The sequence below is a fragment of the Blennius ocellaris genome (assembly GCF_963422515.1).
Source record: "Blennius ocellaris genome assembly, chromosome: 1".
In the NCBI taxonomy this organism is placed as follows: domain Eukaryota; kingdom Metazoa; phylum Chordata; class Actinopteri; order Blenniiformes; family Blenniidae; genus Blennius; species Blennius ocellaris.
In genome coordinates this window covers 4,652,480-4,670,094 of record NC_137650.1, presented here as the reverse complement: position 1 = coordinate 4,670,094, position 17,615 = coordinate 4,652,480, and the positions used below count along the sequence as shown (strand labels likewise).

At 44.5% G+C, this 17,615-nt stretch overlaps 1 protein-coding gene across 1 annotated transcript; it reads left to right on the top strand.

The window, feature by feature from the left end:
• The first annotated feature begins 1,770 nt into the window (after positions 1–1,770).
• dnaja2a (DnaJ heat shock protein family (Hsp40) member A2a) lies at positions 1,771–12,465 on the top strand. The gene is made up of 9 exons (XM_080502896.1): positions 1,771–1,931; positions 4,562–4,621; positions 5,805–6,034; positions 6,123–6,203; positions 6,286–6,419; positions 6,495–6,691; positions 9,681–9,825; positions 9,939–10,066; positions 11,701–12,465. Exons 1-9 carry the CDS (start codon positions 1,854–1,856, stop codon positions 11,887–11,889), a joined length of 1,242 nt encoding a protein of 413 aa, XP_080359022.1. The 5' UTR covers positions 1,771–1,853; the 3' UTR covers positions 11,890–12,465.
• Positions 12,466–17,615: the final 5,150 nt, after the last annotated feature.

Genomic DNA, 17,615 nt, shown 5'->3' with positions numbered 1-17,615 from the left:
GCTCATGTGGGTGTTGTGGGTAATTGAGAGGGCTGACAGGCTGGCCAAGAAAGCCACAACAAGATCAACTATAGGGACTAACATCATGTTGGTTATATTTTATTTAGCCTTTATTTAGCCTGGACAAGCACATTGAGATTAATAATCACTTTTACAAGCATGTCCTGGAGAGATGGGTGGGCCGAGCGTCTTGCTCAAGGACCCCTGGTGCATGTTGTAGGAAACTCACACACACACGGGGAGAACATGCAAACTCCACACAGAGACTTGCTGTGAGGTGAGAATGCTAACCACTGTGCCACTGTGCACTCCCTTCTGTTCTCACTTTTGGAAGGGAAATTTATAGTTTGGAGGGAAACACAGAAAACATGGCCAAGCAGTGACAAGGAGAAAAGAGCAGGACATCTATACAGTATTCAAAATATGGTGGGAAGGATGAGGAGTGGAGGAGGCAGTAGAGAAGAGGAGACTGTCTTTACCAGATCAAGAATTGAGCATACATACTTAAATAGTACAAAACACATAATGGGGTAACATCCAACAGGCTTTTGCTGTCTATGTCAAGAATCAGAAACAGTGGAGCATGTGCTCGTGAGCTGCAGCCAGTTTGGGAGTGAAAGGAGGAATATGATAGAGAGATGGAGGAGAGGAGGAATAGAAGGAGGAGTGAAGGAAATACTGCGGTTGGGGCAGAAGATGTTTAAATGGGTTCCTAAAGGCAATGGGACTGTTGCGGAAAGTGTAGAGTGGTGGGAATAGTATAGAGTCGCTGGAACCAGCAGATGGAGGTGGTGCAGCTGTTCAAACCCAGGTGAAGAAGAGGAAGTGAAGTGAAATGTGTGCTACCTTGGTCTTGGTGCCATGAGATGTATACACTAGCGTAGTTTCACATGCAGTGATGTATACATTTGAATGGTTTTCGCCAGACAACAAATACTTTGGGTCAGTTTGGCATTCTCTTGTGTCAACATGGGCTGTAAAACGGGTCCTGGACAAAGACCAGCCGTCCTGATGGGATTTCACAGTCGCTCATACCTTTTATGGAAGTTCCATGCAGTACCATTTGGACCTCTATAAAATGAGACAGATTCTACACTCAGGAGAGTAAGCAGATTGGCAGCGCTAACTCCCGGGTTGAAGCTTCACCTGTATTTTTGATGCTAAACTACTTGTGCATTAAATTGTTTTCTGCGCAAGCAAGAAGGCATCATTGAAGTCTTTTTTCATCCTCTTTGACACACCTGTTTGTTTACTTCATAACCTGGCACCCGAACAGGGACAAGGGTTTGTTGTTTACTTCAGAAGGGTGTCATCAGGGTCAGAAGGCAGCTCATAAGAGAGGGGGGAACAGTCATCGGGGATGGTGACAGCGGTGGGAAACAATGCACATAGATGAAACCAGCAGACGGCTGTAATGCAACCTCATGGATGCAAACTGCTGTTAAATCAAGAAGAAGGAGAATCAGCTGAGGTAAAAGGATGTCGGAAGCTCAAGGTAGGTGCACACAATTTTCCAGAGCAAATTTTTAGCTTTCAGCTTTGTTCAACAGTCATGCTTGCATTTTCTTCTGGAAATGCAAGCCTCTAGTTTGCAGACATTCGTCTCCTGCGGTGTGAGAGGCTCTGACTACTAAAGATTGTTCAAATCGCACTGTGTAAGGAAGCCTTACACAGTGCTTAGAATCCTGTGTGGGGGACCTGCAGTACCTGGCCGTGGCCTCCAGGGGGCGTAGCAACCGGCGCAGCACCCTCTGACAGGCCGGAAGCGGAGATAGCCGTGGAGGCAAACACTGCGCCCCGGCTCGGTCTCTTTGTCCATCCGCCGCTCCGCTGAAGACGTCCGCAGCGACACCATGGCCAATGTCGCCGATACCAAACTGTACGACCTCCTGGGAGTGTCCCCGTCCGCCACGGAGAACGAGCTGAAGAAGGTAAAGGCCGCAGAGGACCGAGTCGGTCCCGGAGCCGGCCACCAAGCCGCAGCACGTTTCGACCCGTTAAACAAGCTCCCGGAGCCGGTCCCGGTCCCGGAGCCTGTTACAGGGTCGGTCACCGACACAACCATTGAAGCAGCACATGTCTACCGGTTAAAGCCGCCCCTGGAGCCGCAGCACGGTTCTGCCGGCTAAAGCCTGCTCAATCAGGAAATGCGTCGTTATTTCTCGCTAGCTAGCGTTAGCCCCGGAGCCCGCTACCCCGAGCCGGCCCTTCATGTGACCGGGGCTGCTTCGAGCCGGGGCCGCGGGGGAAGCGGCTCTTTCCTTAAGAGTTTTACCGGGATGTAGCTTATCGTCTGCAGACAGCGGGAGATACGTTTCTATCTCAGTGGCTCCTCTTTACTCGGCTCGGCGGTTAAAGCAGCCTGATCCGGCCCTTCATGTGACGGTCCTCCGGGGCTGCTGAGAGCTCCAGCCGCGGGGAGGGCGGCTCTTTCCACAGGGGTTAGCAGGGACCCGGCCTGTGGTTTATCAGCTGTAACAAGCCTGTTGACGGAGATAAGGTTATCTCACAGCCAGCTGGTTCGTTCGCATGTTTGCTCATTAAAACCTCCAGATGGTTTGAAAATGGTTTGTTTGGAATCACTTGTTTAATATAAATCCACCTGGAAGAATGCAGACGATCTGCTCGTCTTTAGGAAAATGAGGCACAAATGTCTCGCCGTAACCTTTTTAACCCTTTATTGAACTTTCATGAGCTTACGTTATATATTGTATTAAATCGATTTCTTTCGATCAGGCAGCATTTGGAACCATCAGATTGACCTTTTGCCTTGTGAGCTCCAATTGTCGTTATAAAAGTTAATGTATATTCACAATCATCTCTCTTTGTTAGGTTGACTTTATTACAGACTCCGCCTTGCCTCCAGTGTTTTCCAGTTCTCTTCAAGTTTCTCCTCTCAGACCAGCCTGACCGTCCAGTGTGATGATCTGAGGACAGTTCAGAGGAGACATGTTTCCTCCTGATCCTCATCAGGATTTTTTGGGGGTCATTGTTACTGTCCAAAGCAGCAGCTTCATAACTGACAACACTGGAACTCATGCTAACAAATTGCAGCTCCCATTTTGTCTACAAGAAATACAGCAGGAACCTGAAAAACTAATGGGTTTAATGTGGATTTATTTCCTTAAAAGAAAATGCCTTTCACTCACACATCACAAGAGGGAGCTGCTGTGCTACCGGTGGTACTTGTACCACAGATTGAGAATAAATGCTTTATTATAGACTGAATCACATTTGTACCCTCATTGTGATCAATAGACGTGATTAATGCTTATTTATGTATGCCAATGATTAATACGGTGTGGTAAAAGGGCCCACAACAGAGCTTTTACCCTCTCACACTGTAGTTACACACGTGGTTTCACACCAAGGTCCCATTTACACATAATTTTCAAGTCAAAACGCGAAACCTTCTTTGCAATACTGTTTGCATGACAACAGTTCTCAGAGTCAATATAAACAATTTCCTGAAAACTGTCAGGCTGTCTCATTGTATATTGTGGGACGCTGCTACTGCACAGTCACACTATGTACACAGGCAGTGGTATATCATTCTTCTGCACATGCTCAGTAGCTCAGTAGCTGGACAATCAGAACAATGTTTCCTCCAGATTCATGACTCCCAGTCCATATTCTCCTGGACTTGGTAGTTTTATTCAGACGGTCACCGTAATAACCATCTAACTTGGTCATCTGTCTACTAGAATGTCTGTTCATCTATTTTTAATGTTTAAAGCGTATTGTTCTCTGGTGTGTGTGTGTGTGTGTGTGGGGGGGGGGGGGGGGGGGGGGGGGGTCATTACAAAAAACCAACAGCACTCACTAATGGCACTACATGAAGACCGTCATTTTCAACATTTCTGCCATGCACTCTCTACAACCCATCTGGCTCGTGACGGCTTTGTTAATTAATCAGAAATGAGCCATAAGCTTATGTTAAAGGTGTGTTTATCAACTTTAGTTTCGCATCACAGAGACGTCACAAAAACCATCCAGCACAGCATGACTTCACTATCTAGTCATCCTCCTTGATGTTGTTTTGCCACAACTGGAAGTCGCAGCTTATCGACCACCTCAAACAGACCAATGTGCTATGGTTTCTGCCGTCTGAGGAGGAACAAACATTGTTTTTAAAATGTTGCTGTGTGAATGTAAAACTGCACTCAAGCAAAAATAAAAAACTTTTAAGTATTTAACAAATGAATTTGTTTATACAAGTAACAAATGACTGCAGTAAAAACATGCTGTCAAAGAATAGAAGACCTTTCATTTCGTCAGGATTTCTCCTGAAAAATAAAGAGGAAGGTTCTGGAAAAACAACCCCTCCGGCCCCAGATTTCCAGTACAGTGAAACATTAAACCTAAATGATTTGTGGGTTAAAGGCTTGTTGTCACTATTGAAGGTGCTCTGTTATTGAATCTTGTAGGTTTGGTCACGGAGGTACTTGTCGGATAAGCTTCCTCTAATGCTTTTGAGTCGATTCACGAAATACTACGCGTCTGTGTTGTTGAGGATATCTGTAGCTGTGAGGTGATAAGACTCCTCTGTTGTCTTCTGCAGGCATACAGGAAACTAGCAAAAGAGTACCACCCTGACAAGAACCCCAACGCTGGTGACAAGGTAAGAGCTTTCCTCAGATGTGGACGCGTGGCGTCTCTTTCAGGGGAATCAATTCTGTGCTCTGATAGGCACATTTGTTCCCGTCAGACAACAAAGACTTGTGTTCTCCACTCACTTTCTCCCTGAAGCCATTTAAAGCTTCATGAGACATTTATCAGTGATTAAGATGTTGATAGTATCCCATTTCGAAAGAGAATAAATACAATTTGTACTTGAATTGACTCGTTTATAACTTTTATGAAACTCATTCAAGCAGAAATGACTTGATTTTTTTCTGATTCAAATTCCCTGTAAAGCAACTATAGGTGTGTTCTGAGTCTCTAATACTGCAGATTTTTAGGAGCGTACACACAGAATTGGTTCACATAATTTGCAGGAATGACTCTTGGATACTTCCTTAATTCTCACTGTGATCCATACCTCTGGCATTTCCTTTTGACAGCATCCAATCTGGTTCTGAACAAGGCATTTAAATTGTCTGTCGATGTAGTACATTTTCCAGGCCTTTGGCGGCGCTGGGACTCACCAAATACACCAAAAAATGCAGAAGAAGCCACGGAGACCATAGAAATATAGAAGTAAAGTGCTCATAGATGTTTCTATTGCTCTGAGGTCTATATGTCTATGCTCCTCTTCCAGCTAGTATCAGTAGCTTCTGGAGCATGAAGTCCACCATTGTTGTGGTTATTATGTGACATCGTGGACCGTGGTGGGGAGGAAGAAACTGTTTTCAGGCTCCAAAAACAGTGACCCGTGTGGATTCTCTCGCTCTCGCTCATATTTTAATCTTCATCAGCTTGTTTTGGTCTAACACTGGTCATTTGAGTGCAGATTAGTTGTGTAATTTATCCTCTGTTCCCTTTGACCTTTGCTCAGCCAGTTCCAAGATTTCCTGGTTTTGTTGGATGTTGTCAGTGATCTTCTGGTCTGATGTGATCAACCTTTGGTCTGAATCACACGCCACACACTACAGCAGTGATCAAACTGAGTTCGATCAGCTTAAAAACCCCTCAGTACAAGAGGGACACTCATTTTTAATCTAACATCGCTATTGTTGTGCTAGTTCTCGCCACTGCTGCGTTGATTGACGTATTTCCAGACCAATCTCTCTGAGCATTGACCTTGTATCCTATTTTAACTTACTCCACCTCCTTTTCTTGGTTTCTGTCCTCTCTGAAACTAGTTTAAAGAGATCAGCTTTGCCTACGATGTGCTCACAAACCCCGAAAAGAAGGAGCTTTATGACCGCTATGGAGAACAAGGCTTGCGAGAAGGAGGTGGGGGCGGCCCCGGGATGGACGACATCTTCTCCCACATTTTTGGGGGTGGACTGTTTGGCTTCATGGGCGGACAGGGAGGTCGCTCCAGGAACGGAGGCCGCAGGAGAGGAGAGGACATGGTCCACCCACTCAAGTAAACACCATCTTTGTGCACATACATACAGTTCAGTGAGCTTCAGTGAACGCTCGACGCTGATAATTGTTCATGTCGCTCTCTGCAGGGTGTCACTGGAGGACCTCTACAATGGAAAAACAACCAAACTACAACTTAGTAAGAATGTACTGTGTAGCACTTGTAACGGGTAAGTGAGTCTCACTGTGGTTTCTTTGCATCTGATTGAATGTGTTCACCCCGTAAACTTCAGGTGTGTGTGTGTGAGACAGGCAGGGGGGGAAGACGGGGGCCGTACAGAAGTGTACGGCGTGTCGAGGACGTGGCATGCGCATCATGATAAGGCAGCTGGCTCCAGGCATGGTCCAACAGATGCAGTCCGTCTGCACCGATTGTAACGGGGAAGGTGAGGAGGCAGCGAGTGGACAGCGGCACACACAGTTCCAACCACTCCACTCACACCATGTCTTTAAATCCCCAGGTGAAGTCATCAGTGAAAAAGACCGCTGTAAAAAATGTGAGGGAAAGAAAGTGGTGAAAGAGGTGAAGATCCTGGAGGTGCATGTCGACAAAGGCATGAAGCACGGCCAGAAAATCACCTTTGGAGGAGAAGCTGACCAGGCGCCGGGTGTGGAGCCTGGAGACATCGTGCTGGTCCTGCAGGAGAAGGAGCACGAGGTAGGACCGGACACCCTTCTATAGTGCTTTGTGTCAGTCACTAATGCAGAACTTACTAAAGCCCCGGTCCCACCGCACACAAGTGCCGGGACGGAGCGGAGCGGTACGGAATAGAGACCCCGACTGAAATTTTGGGTCGCGTCCCCACTGCAGAGAGGAGCGTTAAAAGTGGGCGGGGCTTATGAGCTCCGCAGAAATGTGACATTATAACAGAAAAGAACGTCGTCAGATGTAGATCTTATGAATCCTCTGTTGTTGTTTAAATTCTCCACTTTGCACTGTTTTTTTTTTGCAGTGGGAAAAAAAAAAAGTAACTTTTTGCAGCAGTCATTTTTTGCAGTGAAGAGCTGCAGCGCAACTTCCGTGTTTGTTGTGAGAGAGCGAGTCGCTCGGCCACTTGCCAGGCTTGAGGCGACGTGCCCCGCGCTCAAGCGCTCGGGTGTGGGGCAAGTGGCCGGAGCGTTCCCCCCGGTTGGCTGAGGCACAGACACGGGAGTCTGAGGAGGTTTTCCACTCCGGCGCTGATCGCGGTCCGGCAGCTCAGCGTTGGAACACGGAGGCGCCGAGCTCTGAGCTCCTTTTCATGGCTTCTGCGGTCCGTCCCCGCGATACAGCGCCACTGACCGCGGCTGAACAGAACGCTGACCGCCTCTGGAAAGCGGAGCAAACAGAAAACTCCAACGCGATGCAAAGTCCCTCCCCCCGGTCTCCCCCTGCCTCAAGTCCGCTCTTTCACAACAAACACTAAAGTTGAGCAGAAAAGAAAATGAAAATAAAAACAACCAGAGCACAGCTGACCACACTGACAGAGGATTCATCCAGCCAGCACATTAAAATATTGAGGGCGTGTAGTAAATCATTGACCAATCAGCAGACAGCAGCTCAAACTCAGACCCGTTCCATGGTCCTGGTACCCCAACGGAAGGGGAGCGGAAAAGCGGTGGCCTTTGGAGTGGTCTGGAGCGGTTTAGACTGCATTCCTGTCGTGACACGCGAACCGAACCGGAGCGGTTTAGACCGGTCTAGGCCGGTACTTTTTGTGCGGTGGAAACGGGGCTTAAGACAACATTTCAAGTGAAAACACATTGTGTAACATTTTGATAACGCTGTCCATTTACACAGAAATTGCAAAAAGTCTGAAAACAATGTGATTTTCATGTTGAGCCACTAGGGGGTGTTGCTGTTTGTTTTAGTAATGAAACCACACACACGTAACAGAACCACCTGCTCTAAACATTAATAACAGAAGAACACAGACATTCTAGTGGACAGACGACCAAGTTGGATTGCTATTATGGTGACTATCAAAATAAAAGTACCAAGTCCCAGGAGAATATGGGATCATGACACTCTGGAGGCAAGAGTGTTCCAATTGTTGATCTACTGAGCATGTACACAACTACGAGTGACTCTGACTGTGGTAACCAGCATCAGTAGTCGTGTTTTCACCATCCATTAGGAGACGGAGCCCGGGTGGTGTCAGAAAGTGTTTTCCTTCAGTTACACTGGGATGAAGTCCAGAACGTTTCAAAAAATTCCACCTCAGAAGCCATTTTCAAAAGTTGTGTTTTCAGTGACTCGGACAAACACGGTTGTGTAAGCACACACCCCAAAAGCAACACAAATTGTGTTGTCACTTGAAATCTTAATAGTCTGGATTTGTCACATTTCAGACTTAATGTCGCTCAGAGGTCTTTGACCTGCAGCTGGGGAACCACACACCCTCCACAGTGACTTGCATTTTTCAAGTGATCAACTTAAGTCTACTTCTCTAAAAGTTAGTTTTTGTAAGAAAATTGTTAAAAAGAAATTTGAGCTGTTTTTCCTTCATTTTCAAGGTTCAACATGTTTTCTGGCATTACATTTGTATAAAGATTCAATCAAGAGGGTCTGATATAGGAAGAAATGATGCTGCTAACATTTAGCCGTTGGACCAAAGTTACTAACATGAAGATGCCTGGACATCAATGCCTGCTGGGAAAACACAGAATATGTTTCATGTTGAATGATGGGTGGTTGAGACCTGCAGGAGCCTTGAAGGTGTGTGTAAAGCTGAATGCCTGGAACCTGTGTGTTTCCAGGTGAGATTTCTTCATGTTTATAAAGCTCAATGGCAGCAGGGTGGTGGAGTATTTGTCAGTGCTGTCGCTCCAGCTGGAGCTGCTTCAGGTTTCCACCAGCTTGTCTTGACAGTGTTTAAAGGGCTTCTTGTAGAGTCCTGTGTGTGTGTATATGCTCAATGCCACTATTTCCTTCATGCAGACACAGGAGTGAACCTGAAATCAATGAGCTCAGTTGTGAGAAGAAGTGACGATGAGCATATGTCTGATGAGGGGATAATACCTGGCATCTGTTTTCTCCGGTTGTGGCGGGTGTTGAAGTGAGGACAGACGGGTCTTAGTTGCTGAACTGGAACAGCAAGACCATCAGAGCCCCGGCGCTCTGCTTCAGTGCTCTATTACTGCCACGATACGGAGTGGCGCATATCCGCATACCTACAGCGGCAAATGTTTGAGTTGTCAATGCAAACACTTGTGTTCAGGTTGGGGAAATGGTAACGGGATGTTTTAAAGACATTCAAATAATGTGAAGTATAGGAGATAAAGTCTTTATGAAATGGAAACTTAGTTTTCCTTTTACCATGAACCAAATGAACTGTTCTCTTCATTTAGTGAACAAAGTAACGGATCACTCTGAATCTTTAGCTTCACTCTCAGAGCCGTAGTGAGCCGAGGATTCAAATAGGACCTTAACCAGGACTCTCTAACATGGCAAACGTCGTGTCGTACTTGTACTTGCAGTAGTAAATTCATGGATGGAGGTGTGCGTAGTGTCAATTCAGAGGTGCTTTGTGGCAACACGTGTATGGAATGTAAATTTAGCTTGATTACACTTAATAGATTCAACTGAGTAAGTACTGGTGTCGATACTCTATTAAAGGTTTCAGCTGATAAAGCAGAGTTTCAAACTCTCCAACTTTTTACTTTAGATGTTCCGGAGAGAGGGAAACGACATATTCATCACCCACAAGATCGGCCTGGTGGAGGCGCTGTGCGGCTTCCAGTTCATGCTCAAACACTTGGATGCACGACAAATCGTGGTGAAGTACCCGGCCGGCAAAGTCATTGAACCAGGTCAGCCCACCCCACCCACCCAAAGTCATGCAGCTGCTCCACACACACACACTCATCACAGCCTGAGGAAGCAGCAGGTAAGCCTGGTGTGTAACAGACTCCATCTCTTCCAGGTTCAGTGAGGGTGGTGCGAGGAGAGGGGATGCCCCAGTACCGAAACCCCTTTGAGAAGGGAGATCTGTACGTTAAGTTTGAAGTCCAGTTCCCCGAAAACAACTGGATCAGCCCAGAGAAACTGGTGGTATGACAATTTTACATCTGAACCTCTTTTGAGTGGCTCTCACTTCCTGAAGTTGTACTATTTATATGGAGTGTCATTCTGATGCTGTCATGTTTAAGCTGTTCTGCGCGCGCAAGAGTCAAGCAGCTCATTTAAAGGACCCATATTATACTAAATCGACTTTTCTGTGCTTTAAACATCATAAAAGTGCTATTTGGGGTTCATATACATCCCCAAAGTGGTTTTTTCATTGATTCCCTCAAGCTTGAGTTCACAGCGATCTTTCTCTGTTCTCACTGGTGGGGGAGCTCAACGTGTTGATTCAATTTGATGACGCAGCACCACCTTGCTGACGGCACAGAGCTGGAGAAGCCCCGCCTCCAGGAAGATTGACATGCAGAGAAACCAAAACATGACACGCCCACAAATGTGCCATGGAGTGCAGCCTCTTCTCTGCGCGCTATCTCAGTCTATGCTGCTTCACATTGAACGCTGCTGTTTTTGTTGTTGTCGATAACTTTTTCACCTTCATGTCCACTTGGAGAAAATGTTTTCGGGTGAAAGTATGTGTCCACACTATTTGGCTTGCCGAAAGAAGAAGCACAGCGGCAAATGTGGCTGGACTTTTCTTTCTTTTCCACAAACCCTCAATCCAAGAAATAGCTATAATTTCACAAGTTTTGAGTATTGTATACTGTATCACCCAAATTATTATCTCACATGAGCATAAGATGGACTGTGAACCATGAAATATAGTGAAATATGGGTCCTTTAAGCTTGAATAGTTCATAGAACTTAGTATTTTTTTTTACCATTTTTAAGTGAATGCCAAAATGATCAGAATGAAACTATGAAAATGCTCAGTTCATGCAAGTTTGACTGAATGTTCCAATGCTGTGTTGATGGCGTGTGTGCTTGTTCAATCGAGTGCTTGCAAACAGTCTGCTGTGTGTGTGAAAGTGAGAGCCCAGTTATCGCTGTTCTGCTTACTTTACAATCCTTTGTTTGCTGGAGCTGATCTGAATCTTATGTCTGAATCTATGCTCTGACATAAAGCCCGAGATAAGCTGGCTGGTTTGATCTTGGATCCAAATAGTTAAGAGAGGGTCATTTCTTTACTCGGATTGTGACACGCTTCAGCGTTTAGTTGCCATTGTTGAATCCCTCGTGGTGACACCGTGATGGACTTGATGTGTGTACGGCTGTTACGTTATGGTTGCGGTACGCTTTGTGGTCTGTCCTGTTTCCGTCTCTTGGTGCAGTGTGTCGGTAATTGCATTGGAGCGCAGTACAGGTCAGGCAGGAAGTGGTGAGCACACATGCTTCTCATGACAAACATGTGAGCTCACCCCCCCCCAAGAACTTTGCGGCCATGTTTACACATCGTTTGAATCGTATGGCGACACCTCGTCTGTTAGAGAAAGAGAAGTGTTGTGTGTACACTGTAGCTGCAGGTGTTGAAAGAAAAGTTCCATTTTGGAGCAGGTATAAAAAAAGTGACAGTTGCAGGGACTGAGCACCACCGGACCCCCAGAATGAGCAGTTATAAGAAAAGTTGTTTCTCCACCTGGTGGAATGGAGCCGATGATGGTTGATGCATGCTGAGACGAAGTGAAGTTGCTGGGCCCAGCCTCATGACGCCGTTCTCCTCTCAGGAGCTGGAGGACATGCTGCCCTCCCGGTCCGAGCCCCCCCTCATCACCGGGGACACGGAGGAGGTGGACCTGCAGGACTACGACGTCAGCCAGAGCTCGTCGTCCGGCGGCCGCAGAGAGGCGTACAACGACAGCTCGGACGAAGAGGGCGGCCACCACGGGCCCGGTGTCCAGTGTGCCCACCAGTAATCTGTCTCCAGCTCTCTACTGTCTGCTTTCTGCTCTCATCACAAGTCACATGTCGTGTTTCAAACTGCACAGCAGGTGTGGTGGCGGGGGGGGGGGACCGACTGACGGACCAACCTCCCCCCCCCCACCAGGCCTCCTCCTTGTTTGCCCAGAGTGTGACTTGCATTTTGTTTCCATAGTATTTACAAAAGTTAATTTAAGAAAACTAACTGATGATACAGGCGACACGCTGAGACGTGTGAGCAGATCTGGACTCGCCACCATTCGTAGGATTTGTTTCTGATTTTTACAGCTTTATTATTTCGGTTTTTGTTATTTTTTTCTTTATATTTTAATTCCAACCGAAAATAGGTTTTTGTGTATATGATTGAACTTGTTGTTTCATCAGCTGCTGTGTACGTTTAAATACAAAAGAAAAGCAAAATCAGTGAAAAGAGAAAACCTCTAGTCTGTATCTGTGCTGAGACCATGTGCATGTTCACAGCTTTGGTTCCTGCACTTCAAACATCCAGTGAAGCAGCACACGTATAAAGAAATGTATATGGAGTCCATAAATAAACTGTTGAGATATCATGAGGACCTGTGTTTCTTTTTAAATCGCAACATCAAATCTAAATCGCATTATTTCTTCTGGATTTTCTTCGCTCCATTTTTTCACGTTAAATTTAGACTTGTGGCTCTTTACATGTAATATGAAACTGATTACACCAGTGGTTTGGCACTAAAATGTCTTTTACGATGTCATTTGTCACCATTGTATCAACTTTTAGAGAGAAATGTTAACAATTCCACATGAGCAAGTAGGGGGGGGGGACGTTCAGCTGTTCCAGTTGGAGCTTGACATGGAAACAAAAAACTGAAATAACAGACAACTGGCACAATCAGTCCTTTATGTGGAGCTTGCAGCTTGTGTTGTGTCCCAACACTTCCCACACCCATGAAGACAGGTCTTAAATACCAAAAAGAGATGTTTATATGTCTGTCAGTGGTGGCTTGTGACACGTGTCTTAGGTGGGGGTAGTTATTATTCAATTTCAGCCAATGTTAATTTAAATACAGCGCATTTATAAACATCACAACAAGCTTGCCGCTTTTAGATTGAGAGATGAAAATAATGTACTTTTAAATAGCTAATGAATAGAGAGCACTTAAGACTTTTATTAGCATACTTTGTAAGCAAATACAAGCAGAAGATTCGTTAGACCCTTTTAGAAAATGAGTGTGTATTCCTATGGGCCACTGGCCGTTATGGTGTTTGTAGGTGGTGCGAGAGAGCACAGTTTAGCACTATAGGGGTTCCTCGTTAATTTCCTTAATTATTTTCACTAGTCTTGATGAGCGTGCCAAATGTGATCAACGTTTGAGCCTCAGGAGTGAAAAAACCCCAAAAACATACGAAATACAGTAGGGTCCTGGCCTTTCGGGCTCAGTCCCGAGCGCTCTCGCCTCACAGCAAGAAATCGTGGGTTTAAATACAGGACCTTTCTGTGTGGAGTTTGCATGTTCTCCCTGTGTGTGTGTGTGTGTGTGTGTATGGTTGTGGGGGGGGGTACTCCACTTTCCCCCACAGTCCAAATAACCTGCACTGAGGGTCCTTAAGCAAGACCCTCAGCCACCACAGCTCTCCAGGACACACAGGAAAAAGTGATTGGTAATGTGGTTCTCCTGGCTCAGCCCCAAACCCTAAAAATGGACAAATACACCTTTGGTTAAACATTAAAAAGAAAAATTACACACCATTGAGGAACCACTGTTGACCCCTAATCAGATCTTTAAAATAATCATAAACCCAATCTGGATTTTTTTTTTTATCCTAACCAGGATTTTAATCCTAAACCTAACCTAAATATTTTATCCTAACCCCAATTTACATCCCAAACCTAACCCAGATTTTTATCCTAAACCTAACCCCAATCCTAACCCTTAACCTAACTGTAGTTTTAATCCCAATCCTAATCCCAACCTTAACCTTAACCCTAATTCTAATCCTAACCTAATCCTCAACCCGGAAACATAACCGCTACCCTAATTTCTTTTGGTGGGGAATAGAATAGCTTATCAGTAGATTTTTTATTAATTGGGGATAAAACACCAAAATTGACACTGAAAATTGTTTGGTAAACAAAGGGTTAAAATCGTATGCAAGGGATGTAGAAATAGAGGGATATTCTGATTTGAATGAAATCAGAACATAATTTCAAGTTAAATTTCCGGGGAGTTTTATGTTATATAAATTTGAAACCAGTTGACAAAACTGGTATACACGTTTTAAACTCCCCCTCTTTATAACCTCCACCTTGCCCTAGCGCCACCTAGTGGATGAACACAAAACCTGCACAGTAAATGAGAGCACACACATAAAACAGAAATAAACAATAAACTCATCTGAAATTTAATCAATCAATCAAACTTTATTTGTATAGCCCTTTACAATAACCCAGTGGTACCCAAAGTGCTTTACAACAAAGCTATAAAAACAATACATCAAGAAATAAATACAAGAATAATCCATAAAAACAATAAATAAAACACAGGTACTGACTGTGGGAGGAGCGGCGGTGCTGCAGGTTGTTGGAAGCCTTCCAGAAATTCATAAAAACAGAGCATACAGAATAAATACACTGCCCTAGACAGAGTTAAAAGCCAACCTAAAAAAGTGGGTTTTCAGCTTTGATTTAAAAAGGCCGAGATCAGTAGTGGTGCGAATGTCGGGGGGCAGTTTGCTCCACTGTCTGGGAGCAGCAACAGCAAAAGAGCGACACCCCTCTGTTTATATCTCCACCTTGGAATGTCTAAAAGAAATTATTTGACATTTAAAATGGTTCCTACAGTGTACTTAATTCCCATGTGCACTTTACTATACATTATATCCATCCATCCATTATCTGCCACTCATCCAGGGCCAGGTGGCAGAAGCAGCAATTGAAGCAGGGTTGCCCAGACTTCCCTTGCCCCAGACACTTCCTCCAGCTCTTCCGGTGGCACCCCAAGGTGTTCCCAGGCCATAGAGAGACATAGTCCCTCCAGTGTGTCCTGAGTCTGCCCCAAGGTCTCCTACTGGAGGGACATGCCCAGAACACCTCCCTAGGGAGGCGTCCTTCAGAAACAGATGCCCAAGCCACCTGAGCTGAACTCCTCTGGATGTGGAGGAGAAGCTCCTCCCTGGTGACTGAACTCCTCTGGATGTGGAGGAGAAGCTCCTCCCTGGTGACTGAACTCCTCTGGATGTGGAGGAGAAGCTCCTCCCTGGTGACTGAACTCCTCTGGATGTGGAGGAGAAGCTCCTCCCTGGTGACTGAACTCCTCTCAGTCCGCTCGTCTAGAGGTACTGTCCCCGACCGCCACATAATGTTACAGAGACGTGTCAGCCATGACAGTCCCTGTACATCCAGAGACTTATTGGTAGAATAATAATAATAATAATAATAATTGTTATTATTATTGTTATTGTTGTCGTCGTCGTCATTATTATTATAAGAACTTTATGCTACACGGAGTCAGAACAACCAGGCCTCAAAGAAGGAAGACACACACACACACACACACACACACACACACACACACACTACAGACATAATACAGGCACAATACATACAGAAATATGGACAAAAACATAATATTCAGTGTTGTACAGACAATGTGTATGGCAGGTGACCATGCAAAATAAAGGCACCTTGTGCAGTGTGTGGATCCACTGGATACTGTATTACAGTAGTGTGAGATTTAAAACATAAGTACATGTTTTAATTAATTGCATATTTATTTAAATATTGGCAGACTTTTAAAAATCTCCTAAAAAAAATTAAAGTAAAGAATGACAGAGAAAGAGGGTGAGAAGAATGACACTACACACCATCCTGAATAAGTTTATATATACTTTTATTGTCCCTGTGAGGATTTTCTCTTTTTTTTTTATCAGCCTGTAATTATGAAAAAAAGCAACAGTAAATTACATTGAAAACTGACCCAGTGGTACTTGGGGTCAAGTAGGAATTGACGGGACAGGTTCATGGTGTAGTTTCCTGAAATTAGATTTTTTTGGAACCGCTCTGCCTGTACAGTAATATCACGTATTGTGTGATTTAAATGTGTAATTTTGAAAAATGTTGACGTTGTTGGCGATCAAGTCAATATGGGCAATAGACTGCACAGCATAAACTATTTAAAAAAAAAATGTACATGAGCTCCATCCACCATGTTTAAAAAGAAAAAAAATCTATTTGTAGATAAAAAAAAATCTATTTGTAGATAAACAGTACAAACACTTGTCTATAAGTACATTACATTTACGTTGTAAAAGGGCATGAATTCCATTGTGGCATTGCATTTTCTTTCTTTCTTTAAAAAAATTTTAAACAACACTGCGTCCCTGGGTCGACGGACTGGACTGGAGGGAAAGAGAGAGAGAGAGAGAGAGAGAGAGAGGGAGAGAGAGAGAGAGAGGGAGGGAAGGAACATTAATTACTGCCAAAATACACAAACGCCATTAAAAAAAGAAGTAAACGTCAAGATGTGACACCTGGTATACCAATCTTTAGAAAAGCGTTTTTTGCCTGAAATTGTCAGCGGCGCCGTGGCTTAGTTGGTTAAAGCGCCTGTCTAGTAAACAGGAGATCCTGGGTTCGAATCCCAGCGGTGCCTTTTCTTCCACGTGGATTTCAGCTTTTGTAATTTCCCTTTTTAACTGAAGCTCTTAAGTTGCACATAACTGAACTTTTCCGATTTTCTCCTCCCTCCTGCACCACTTAGAATCTTTAATAATATGATTCTGCAGCATGTATTGAACGGTTAAACAGTTGCTATCTCCTGAGTTGTCCACATGGGGGCAAGCGAGCGCCAATAAAACCCGTCATAGTACGATACAGTGGCATTTCCATTTTCCTCCGTTTTCGCTCTTTAACATAATATTTTCGTTTTTTAATTTATCCGGAAACACAGATGAGGATGATTTTAATCAAATAGGATGGACTTTTTCCTTTGTTGGACTGATCCAATCTAAGACAGGAAGTCAGATAGCTGCCTCTTCAAAATAAACCTCCACAATGTTGAGTGATTTTTAACCAAAGAGCTGAAACAATCTTAATAGACTTAATGAAACTTGTAGCTAATACCCGACCTAACTGTCCACGAAGTCCTTTGAAATGTTGATTAAGCTGGAGCTTCTGGGCAAGTTTTGGGTCATCAGCAAACATAGTAGGTTAAACAATTCACGTACAATTGTTGAAATGTTTTTCAAAGCATAAAAACAGACGTGTTTATTTTATTCACAATAAAAAGAAAAGTTATTCATTTTCAGAGTAAGTAAGTATTTTTTTTTATGTTGAATGCTGAAGTGGACGTTTCTGTAACTTTGTTTTTACATGTCTTGAGAAGAATCAAATCACTTCAGGAAAAAAGCAAAACAAACACTGGATCAAAGCTTACATAATTCATGCATGCAACCTTGTGTTGAGGTTGATGGGCATACTTCCCTTATTTCCTGCTCCCCATGTTTTTCTTGTTTGGAAGGCGACACCCCCGATCGTCATTCTGCTATTTGCAGCCGGCGGTGACGATGCTTTGCTTCAACTCAATATACAGGAACCCAAGGAAGGACATGTGCATTGACTTAAGACACAAGTGTCACAATCCAGAGGAAACCCACACACACAGGGAGAACATGCAGACTCCAGACACAAAGACCCTGTGACATGCTATTTTCACAACCACTTAAAAGGTATTCAACA

Coding starts and splice junctions, on each gene's coding strand:
- dnaja2a (XM_080502896.1), top strand. CDS start 1,854: ATGGCCAATGTCGCCGATACCAAACTGTACGACCTCCTGGGAGTGTCC. Junction 1,932..4,561: donor CGGAGAACGAGCTGAAGAAG/GTAAAGGCCGCA, acceptor TGTCTTCTGCAG/GCATACAGGAAACTAGCAAA. Junction 6,420..6,494: donor CACCGATTGTAACGGGGAAG/GTGAGGAGGCAG, acceptor TTAAATCCCCAG/GTGAAGTCATCAGTGAAAAA.